This window comes from Lagopus muta, chromosome 1 (genome assembly GCF_023343835.1).
Source record: "Lagopus muta isolate bLagMut1 chromosome 1, bLagMut1 primary, whole genome shotgun sequence".
Lineage (NCBI taxonomy): Eukaryota > Metazoa > Chordata > Aves > Galliformes > Phasianidae > Lagopus > Lagopus muta.
The window spans coordinates 137,309,724-137,320,876 of record NC_064433.1 but is presented as its reverse complement, the minus strand read 5'-3'; the positions used below and the strand labels follow the sequence as shown (position 1 = coordinate 137,320,876).

Here is an 11,153-nt window from a genome sequence, read left to right as displayed (position 1 = left end):
CAAAGAGATTTCATTCTAACCACACAGCTTAGAACTGTGTACTAACAGTTCATTGCATTAACATTCACAGAGCTGTGCAATTACAAATGTTTATTGCTGTGGAAATCAAGTATACTATGTTAGAAAAGAATCAGAAATGCCAAGTGATATAGATACTTATATATAAATAGATACCAATAGATGCCTCAAAAACGTTATTAGTAGATGTTTTGTTGTTTTACTAGGAATAGTGTAGTAGTAGTAGACTCCAGTCTTTCATGACTGGAAGACTGGAGACAAATGGGAGAAACCAGTTGTCTTGCATCAGATTATTTTTAAATAAGTCTTGCACAGAAGCAGAGAGCCAGCTATTGCAGAAAGTCTCAATGATCCAACTGAGCTGAAGTGAAAAATCAGTGAAGCACAACTGCAAGAATGAACACAGCATTTTTCTTTTTTAACACGTTGACTCTTGAGGAGTACAAAAAGTAGCCAAAATATTTTTTGTCATTAAAAAGAGCAGGTGTATCTACACCCATGGAAGGCATGGATCTATCTAATAACAGTGTGCCTGTCAAAACCAAACTATCCTCCAGAGCTAATTTTTCAGACCTATCTTACACATTCTACAGCAATTCATGACTTTCACTGAAGCTTTATCAGTGCTGAACCTAATTGCTCAACATTTCACATTTTCACTTCACTACATTTTTGATGTTTGATGTCCTTAACTGAAACAGCAAATCATGCAAAGCCACAGCACTTTGTCGAGAGACATTTTCAGGGCACACTTTGCACACAGTTCACCACTGTTGAGGTCAATGATCAAACTGAAATCAGAAACCTCCATGTCTCTGAGTGACCCTTTCCAGTTGCAAGTGCTCTGGGGTCAAAACCTGCAGGTTTTATATTCTTCTATGTGTTTATATGTGTTTAAATTAGGAATTGTGCTATATTAGGTCCTGTGATTAGAAACAAGAGCAGCTCTTTTATTAGAGGCCACAATGAGTTCTCAGAGCTACTCACTTGACCCTGACAAGCTGTGGGAAAGATTTTCTTTGGTGGTTCCCACTTCTTTCTGATAGTGAAGTAGCCTCTTCAAGAAAAACTTAGCAAAACTAAGAGACACTCTTGTATAGAATACAGAACATTTACGAAAGCAGCAGCATGTCTTTTATCTTCTGCATATAGGACAACATTCAATTCTTAAGTAAGCTCTTATGCTACAACTTGTTGGCAGTGTGGAATCTGGTGGGGAAATGGCTTCCTCACCTGCTAGAGAGCTACTGCAGCTCACCCCTAGCTAGCAATCTCACAGACATCTCACAGACCTTAACAGCTGAATTACTGTAGAGCTTATCACACTTTAAAGGTGCTAGCTTCTTGTCTAGGTTGCAACAATGCAAAACAGATCTTGTAAGAGCAGTAAAGAGATGACTCCTGGTTTTGGGCAACTGTAAGACCTCTTAAATTGCCATAATGTTATTTAAGTATCTCACTGTTTATAACTAAAATGTATTAAAAGAAAGTTTTGTTCTTCTAATCAAAGCAACACTGAGAGGTAGAGAGAAAATAACTCATTTCCTCATTGCCATAGTTTTGCAAAGCTATTTGTACAGCAGTACCTTATAAATGCTCTCTAAACCTAAGTGAAGATAAATTTTGCTTTGTCTCCTGACAGAACTTCCATCCACTTTTTATTTCCTTGTATGAAAAGCAGAGGGAGCCATGGGTAGCATTATTTCTTCAAGTACATTTCATGCACGTGTTGCAGAGGGAAAGGAGGACATTTCTAACATCAGGAAGGCACATAATGAAACAGCCTTTGCAGACTCTGTCAAAGTAGAATTGAGATTCCAGGTGTTCCTGTAAGAGGTTTGTTAGTAGGTATACCTATTAAGGATCAGGTTGAATATGCAGAAACAAACACTGAAAAAGACACGTGTGCATGCACACACACACACACATTCACAAAATATGTATCTGTGTGACAATGCAATAGTGTTCATGTCATGATTCTATGATGCGAGGATAATATGCTCACACCAACTCAGCACCTTACACACTGACTCCATCACCCCACACAGTTGTTTAAATATCTTCTTAAAACAAGGTTTCCCTGCCGTCTGGAGAGCCTTACTGTCCCAGAGACTTCGGCCATGCTTCTTCACTGAGCGAGAAAAGCACTTCTCATTTTCTTTCACTGTGGGTGACACTGCAGAGACAGATGTCCTATCTTTTGCAGTTGCACACATTTACTTCCACAACTGAAGCATTTTTCATGGCTATTACCTGTTTTCACTGATTTCAGAACTTTTTGAGGTTTAGATAAGATCACTTTGGATTCTGCTCCAGCATTCTGTAAGCTCGTTTAAGTTTGGTGCCATCCTTACTTTAATAAAAGTGCAAATCATCCACCCTACTAATAACTATTTAGAACAGAAAAGGGTCTCAGATGCCTCCTTAGATGAGGTTCTGCATGGAATCTCACTTTCTGTCCAGTTATGCCAATGATTACATTTTTACAACTGGTTTTCAGCCATCTTTCTGTCTACCACAGCAACCCACAGCCCAGCTGATGAGATATGTGTGTAGGTTGGGTTCAAAGCAGGTAAATAATTTGGCTGTACTACTGGTCCTAGAGCGTGAAACAAAAGCACGATAAGCAGCCAAAACCAGTGCTCCTCCAAGATTAATAAGGGAGAAAATACTCTTTCTCAATGACATGAAGAATAATGAAAGTTGATAGACAATAAATTCTGTGTACATACAGAGATGAGGGGGAGTCAGTATTCCAGAGTGAAGCTCTGGAGCACAGAGTTGCACTTAAGCAGACACAGGCAGACTGGGGAAATGAGCTGGTAGAAACTTAACATAGTTGAAAGCAAAATAGCAGCAGAAGGGGCTGGAGACTGAGTGGACAAGGAACAGACTTGCAAAAATGACAGGGGAGTCCTTGGGGACAAGAAGTTGAACAAGGATCAAGAGCACTGTCTTCATGGCAAGGAAAGCTGACCCCACATTGGTCTCTAGTAACAGGAGTGCAGCTGTTAGGCTTAGAGAACTGATCCTCCAAATGTCCTTCACAACCTTGAATACTGTATGATAGCCCTTATTTCCTGTCCTTATTTAAAACGTGCGACAGGACAAAAAGTAAATAACAGTAGCAAAGTTCTCCTTTAATTTCAGTAAGGCTTTTAATATTACCTTATTAAAGGAGAAAAAGTAGTGAACTGACACACAAGGTTTCTGAGAACACCATATTTGCTTATCTTCTAGGTGTCTGTTATATATTTATATATATAGCCTAGTATTAGAATGGGATAAAAAATAAAATATCTTACTAGTTTACTAGAAGTCTGGCTTCTTCCCCTATCCCTTCCCCCTCCCCTTTTTCAAATGTTTTCGTATTTATCCTTTATGATGTTCCATATCCTCCACAAGTTCTAGCTGGCAATTGCTTATTGTTGTCATCATCCCGAGAAGTTACTTGTTCACCCCAAGAAAGTGTTTGTCTCCTTCTAGGACATGACTTCTGCCTGGGGCTGTTTTCAAGAATACTGACTGAAATATGGCTATACTCTCACTCAACACTCTCAATCAAAGGTGATTGCTTCTCTTAAACACAATTTCCTGTGCTTTTACAGGACACGGAACACGGAGATTTGGTAAATGCTGGAAAAACTTGTGGTGCAGTCTGAGAAATTCTTAAACTTTCTGGGAAGATGACGTCTCTTTTCCCTCCATCTCCTCCCCTATTTGGGGATATGCCCATTATAACAAACAGCAATTCCAGGAGGTCCTTTAGACTGAACTGCAGTTCCTCCTCCGTGAGAAATGTCAGATGGAGACAGAAATGGAAGCCTAGAACAGGCAGCACAGAAACCCAGTTCTGTTATACACCTTTACAGGGAAAAGGTTCTTGGAAGGCAAGTCTTATGTTAACTCTTACATGATCTACATTCTCACCAAATTATATCTGGTAAAGAAAAGTAAGAACTTCTACCTGAGATATCCAATGAAAGGCATTGGTCACTGCGCCTTTTATTAACAGAACAAAATGCTTTTCCCTCACTGAGAAGCTGAGATCTAATTGTTGCAACCTCAGGAGACAAGAGAAGAGTGCATGAGGGCTGAACATAGGAACGCTCATGCTCATGCTCAGTAAGGACTCAGTGACTATACAAGATAACTACTTTTGGGTGTTTGCTCTGATCTTTGATAATGTGGCGTCTACCATTTTAGTTACACTAAATCTAAAGCTCAGGGAACCCTGATCTTGGAATGGATTTACAAGACACATTTCAAATCTATTTATTCTCACTTTTTTTTTTTTTTCTCCCCTCTTAAAAATGATGTGTTTTTTTTTTTTTTTTTTATACTAAATTCTTATTACAGATTTTTAGACTTCATTAAATACAGTCTTCCACAGTTACTAAAATATAATTATGAAAACTATTACAGCAGTGATTTTTATTCTAGATACTCTTAACTACACAAACTGATAGGGACCAGAGTCACAAGAAATCTAAACATCAGTCTTGCTGAAATCCAGCACTGTACTTTACAGCTTCAGGCTGCTGCTCATAATCACGGGGAATGTCATAATCTCTGGAGACTTCTAAGCATCTCAGATTGTCCTCCACAGAGATCTATCCCATCCTACCCTATTCTATCCTTTTTGTCCTGGCCTGTCCTGCCCTATCCTGCACTATCTTATCCTGTTCTATCCTGCTCTGCCCTGCCCTATCCCATCCTATTTGAGAGGTTCAGTCTGCTCTGTTAAGAAGGGTTTGCATTAAAATCAGATAAAAAGTGGTTTTAATTCAGAACACCCAGGTGAAACCTTTCCAAAAGGGTGCAAAATCAGCTCTCCTAATTTTTGGAACATTTTTCTGCTCACCACATTATGTCATGTTGAGAGGCAGAGAAGCTATAGATTTATAACCATTCATTTCAGCATGGACGTTCATAGCCACAGGTTCCTAACCTAGTGATTCAATTTCATCTGGACAGTGAGAAAGCTGTATTCCAATTCCCATTATCAGAAACATTTAAGTACTTTTTATTAATCAATAATTAGAAAGAGCCTGGAGTACATTTCTCCCCCGTCCTATCTTGGATGACAGATTCAGCCCCCTTCACTTACTGGAGCCTAATGCTAATCAAGAGATGATAGGGGAGTAACATGTCCATGTAAATGGAGAAGGATCTGAAGCCCAGATTATAACAGTGGAGGCACAGGCATTATCCAATAGCTGTCACATGGGCACTGCTATGATGGCAATAAATCTGCGCTTTTCAAATTCTCCCTACTTGTGCCTCTAAGGACCTCAGCAGTTCCCTTGCATCTCAAAACAAATATACATCCATGTGGTCTTTTCAGAGAAGAGTAGATTTATGAAGAATGATGCCTGGGAAAAATGTGTAAACTCAGAGTGTACTCAGCAAACAGCTCGAGCTGGAAAAGGTGAAAACATTCTGAAAATACTGGAATATTCTGTTCCAGTATTTTTAAAGTAAACTGTTTCACTAAAAACAAAAACCTTAAGGCTTTTCTGTAGTTTCATGTAACCCCTCCATCTTCTTAATCTTTTTTCTTCATTTTCAATAGAAAAGCCTGTTTTAAAATTCAGTTACGGTGATAAGAAAGGAAAGATGAAAGGATTAAGAGGGAGATTTACACACATGTATAAGAATCAAAACAAGCTAATTCTGATCAATCTAAATGCTTCTTGCTGATTCAAAATGGTTTTGTTTATCATACTGAAGAAAAATCCTCAAGAATTCTTTTTGATTTAACATCACAACATTTCTCCCTGTGACATTCTACAGCAAAGTCTGCGCTTCGGCCAGTTTCAGCATGCATCCATGCAGTCAGGAAAGGGGCCAAACCACAGACGGAGAGACAGCCAGCCTTTGCTAATGATCTAATTCTCACAGCCACAATATAAACCAGCACAAGAATTTATTTATTTCTTCTGAAAATGAAAATCCTGAGCACACAGAGAACAGCAAAACTGGAAGAAAAGCATTTCCTTACATGCCCCTGTGTTTTTTTCAGATACTCTGAGATAATTATGCTCATGTTAGGTTTTCTTTTTTAAATCTGCGTATTTAGAACACAAAGCCATGAAATGTTTAATACCATTCTGGAAAACGGAGTCGTACAAAATGTAATCACATGTATTGTTTAACAAGTGAATGGCAAGAATTATGTTAGGTTCCTAGGAGTATTTCAGATATTAGCAGTCTTTATGGTGATAAGAATGATGTGGCTACTAGGGATCTCAGTATCATAGAGCAGAATGTAAAACTACAGTGAATATGGCTGCTACGATCACTTTAGAACTATGCTACATTCCACTGTGCTTTCTTAGCAAGTTAATGAAATTCTTTGTCCCACACACAAAGGATCTGCAATGAAATGAAGTTATTAATGAAAATAAGTCAACCTTTTAAAAGGAATAAAAAGGATCACTGGCAAAAAGGGAAGTTTAATTCACTTATTCGACAATCATACTATTTTGTGTAAACAATACAAAGTTCTAAAAGGATTATCATTTCATGCTGTACACAGATCATTCGTAAAATATCGGTGCGTGTATCTTTCTGGATGTCTAAATCAAGTTTTAAAAAGCAAATTTCTGCTTATAAACTGCAATAGGAATGTAACTACAGCAACTAAAATACACCAAGTGCTATTTCAGGAGTAACCAGTAAGATTCACAAGCTTTGAACATTTCTCATGCCAACAGCTGTTGTTTTTAGTTTTTATTTTATTGTGGTTTAATATGGTTTTCAAATTCCCTTGGATTTTAAAGTGTAAAACATACCTGACTCTTCTTACATCATGCTGAGAGAGAGAAGCTGATTTGGAATTAGTTTTGTTTGTTTCACATATTAAAAATTAAGCAATAAGGCACAATGTGGAGGAGCGATTATCTGATGATAACCCCAGCTTCCTGAAATTGCTTTATTGCAAATATAAATACCTTTTAGATTGCTCATTGGATATTAAGGGCATTAGCATGTTCATAGAGTTTAATATTTCCCCTTAGAATATTAAAATTGTAAGGCTTTTTTTTTTTTTTTTTTTTTTTTTTTTTTTTTTTTTTTTCCTACTCTGTTTTTTAATGTGCAAGAGAGGATTCCATATACTCAAGAAATACTGGGACTGGCTGGTGCGTACTTCCACTGGGGAGATTAATTTATAAGCGCTGTACAGTTTGCTAAAACTGCTTCTCAACATTTCAAAATGCCAATAGTATATTTTCCCAGCCCTGTAAACACACTTTGATACACAATATAAACTTTAATGGTAGTTTTAAGACACCTCTGAGAGTATGGTTATTTAAGCAATAAGACACAGTAGGGTGTGAATTATGGTGCAATAATTCCCCACCAATTGCACTGTTAGGCGTGAGGCCAAAGACCAAGGGACCAGTGAACATACGAGGTGTGAATTATGACATCATAAGTCACACTCCAGAGTGTCTTGCTGCCATTAGAGAAATATTTAAATGCGTTTTAACACAAATACTTTTCCGATTGTACTATATTTTACATGAACATCCTGAAAAACCCTCCCAAGTCAAAAGTTGGCCATCGCATACCCTGAAATTAGTAACAAAATCGAAGGAAAAAGGTCTCATCTTCTCTGCTATTGAGTTTGTCATATCGTGCTGGGATTACGTGCTCTAAGGAAGAGACCTAGAAGAGATATTCCTTACACAAGTTGGCTAAAAACAGAACAAAGGCTTTCAGCAGGGGAGGCAGGATGGACTCTGCCCTGTGAAGAACCAAACTGTCTGCATCAGGCTCATACCAGCTTCACCTGGGTAACAGCACTGCTGGAACTGCTGGCAAATCTAGTGACTGCTCTTCCACAGTGCTCTGTGAGGATGCAATACAGATTTTGGTAGAGCACTACAACTGAGCTCTTGCAGCTGACGTTGTTCCTGTAACATCATTTGCACAACTCTGTTGTAAACACCGATTGACAAGTGTATTCTCTGCCCTCTGGGCCCTTCCATGGTACAAATGCAGTGATGACAGCAGTGCAGTCTGGAGATACAAAACCTTACCTTGCACACAGCTGGCTTGGTGACTGGTAGCAAGGTCTTTGCAGTAGCAGGGATCTCGACATGATCTCAGCTGGCTTCTTGGGCAGCCTTTACAACTTGCCCTAAACGTACTTCGTGCTGCCCTGGGTTGATTGCCACCAGCTGCCAAGCCAGCCAGTGGTCGTTAGAGGTAGTGGTGTGACAGAGCCTATGGGAGGGCTATTTGCCTATCAGAGCAGACATAAGCCTGACCTTAAGGTGTGCAGGACGGCTAAGCTAGCTGGGTAGATGCTCTTGTGGCTATGTACAGCAATGATGGGCTGGGCAGAGACAGCAATTTGAATCGTGGAAGCTCTGTAGTACCTAGGCCAGGTTAATTAGCTTTCTTGCATCCAATTTGAGCATTTCATTTTGCTCTCAGACATGGATCTTTGTGTGCACCTGGTTATTTGAGCAAAAGGCAGAAACCACAACTCTTCCAGGCCAAATCTTGTCCTGCTGTGGCTGTTCAGCAGGTGAGAGCTGTTTCCTGCACAACACCACAGTGGTCCTGTCCTGCGGACATTGACATCAGCTGAAGGTAAGGTTCAGAATCCAGAATCCCTGCTTCTCAATCTAGTGTGTAAGAGAGCACTTCTGCTGTTGTTGCTATAAAATTCTGTTCTGGGTGATATCCATCCCTAAGTATCAGAAACCAATCATTGCATAATTAATTTAAGAGCTAACCTGTTGTCTCCCTTTCCTTGTCTACTCAACATATCTGTTTTAATCTCCAGCAAGAGAAGGCACTTAATTTTGCCTACAGCTTGATGATACTCCTGGGTACAATTTGAGTTCTGCTGCTTGCCCTGTAAATAAAAACAAATAAACATGCATGGGATTGCTTTTTGCCATTCATCCTGCTTGAAGTGCCTGCCAAATACAGCAGAAGAGCCTGCATCTCTGTGCAGGCTGTCTTCCCTTCCCAACAACTTCCAAACAAGGTGAGCTCACATTTGCAAATCTTGCTTAGATCTTAAACATTTTTATATCCACTTGCAAAATTACAAGTACTTTCTCCTGGATCTGGATAGGAAACTGGCAAACAGCCAAGAAGAGTGCTTCAAACTGGGTGCACATGCTCCAAGAACTTAAAATACTCTGAGAAAATATCTCTGTATACACATCAATCACTCCCTTTAGTTGTAAAGCAGTGTTTCAAAGGCTGTTAAGTAGTAGCTAACAAGTTTCCGGTAGCACATTTTTCATAAATTAACGTTCCTGCTCAGAACTCATGTTCTTCAACAAGTGTGCTTCAATTTCTGAAACCATTTCATTACACAAAATTCAAGGTATAAATGCATCACTGTGCCACTGTAAGAGCATAATCCTTAAATATACCCATCTCAATGAAGCCTTCTGGCTTTTAACAGTAAATCACAGTCCTATTTTCATACCTCATTAACATTATGTATCTTCCCACTGACACCTGACCTTATGCATAATCAGGCATGAGTTTCAAACCGTACTTATAATTTAAATGAGTGTCTCATTATTTTATAAAACCAGAATGAAATAAGATTTGAGATGTAACCATAGAATTCACAGTTCACCCATTCAGAAACATAAGTCCACAGAAAGAAAGTTATGCTCTCTAATTCTTGAGTGTGAAGACCTTGAAACAGCATGTGCAAATAGGAGCTCTTCAAGAATGTCAGGACTGGACTCCAGAAAGGACTTTGCTGACTCTGAACAAATAACGCAGCGTTGAAACTGGCTGGTATGGTGTTAAAGATAAACTATGAAAGAAAAATGTGAGTGTTGAATTTATTACCTGTATTTTGAAGAAAGAACAACAGCACCAATTGAGTAAAGTTATAAAACACCAGTAATAAACATGTAAATAAACTTCGGGTTTGCAACTCCAATAGAACACAGACATCTACAAAGAAATATATATATGCATATATGTAATATAATAAAACCATTCATTAGGGAACAAGAAACATCATATTTTTATACTATATAAAACAGCTGTACAGTGTGCACACAGACTTTCCTGATCTCTCTAAAATGCCTGTCAGTCACTTCTCCCTGCCACCATTTGCTTGACATAGCTTCTTTGTTGTCCACAGGAGAACTCCTAAGTGACTGTTTTCTACCTTTATATTCTTATAGTGCAGTTTGTCACCTTATATATATATATATATATATATATACACACATACATATATACAGATGCACAGATATATGCATATTTGTATATATATATATATATGTATGCATGAAAAGGACAAACAGACACACGCACACATGACAAATCTAAATAGCTCTTCCATCCTGTGCTCTTGAAGGATTGCTTGTAAAAAAAACCCTGCACGTTCTGTGGAGGGAAGGAAACTTGCTGATTGTGCAGACTGAAGGCATGAGATGGTTTCACTCCCAACTATCTGCAAACACACACATTCTGATCACATGGTGGTGTCCCATATGCCTGACGATAGTCTGTTGCAGGAGGCATCTTCCACCTTCTTCAGCAGTGTTGGTTTTTTACAAGGGGGTGGGGGAGGGGCTGTGATTCTTTGCTCAGTGTTGTGCAAGATTTGTTGCCAGTCTTCTCTCTCCTCACACAGCTTTCTCCTCCAATCTAGAAGCTCTTGCAGAGCCACACTCTCATTCTCAGAAAGTCTAAGCTGATGAATAACCTGTTAGCGAGAAGAGGACAATAATAAAAAAGGTTAATTTTCTTGGCATGAGGTGTGAACCACCTTCCAACCTGCAAATCACAATGCCATGGAGCATCTTGTCCACACATTCTAGTAGGACTATGAACTGAAATACTGCAGCTACCATAGAGTGCCCTGGCTTAGCCTTGTGAAATGGTGAATGGTTGGTGAGTGCTCCCATTTGGATATGTACAATTAAAGAAATAAACAGACACATACAGGTAAGAACTAAAGTTTTTTTTTTTTGCTGAGGGAAAGATCGTTTGTACCACAGCTGAAAGAAAAGCGATCAAGCAACACTGTTAATAATTTGAAGTAATCTTCTCCTTCAGAAGGGTTTAAAGCTGTGCTTAACTTGCTTCTCCTACTCTCAGTTATCATTATTTACCCTAAAAATACAGAA

At 38.8% G+C, this 11,153-nt stretch overlaps 1 protein-coding gene across 6 annotated transcripts in view; it reads right to left on the bottom strand.

Annotated features, from left to right (window-relative positions):
* Positions 1–4,490: 4,490 nt before the first annotated feature.
* Positions 4,491–11,153, bottom strand: part of MYO16 (myosin XVI) — a 373,785-nt gene continuing 367,122 nt past the window's right edge. For all 6 annotated transcript variants that reach the window (XM_048957497.1, XM_048957167.1, XM_048957264.1 and 3 more), the window contains exon 35: positions 4,491–10,729. In XM_048957497.1, the coding sequence (XP_048813454.1) occupies positions 10,496–10,729 (234 nt within the window). In that variant the 3' untranslated portion in view covers positions 4,491–10,495. The remainder of the gene's footprint in view (positions 10,730–11,153) is intronic.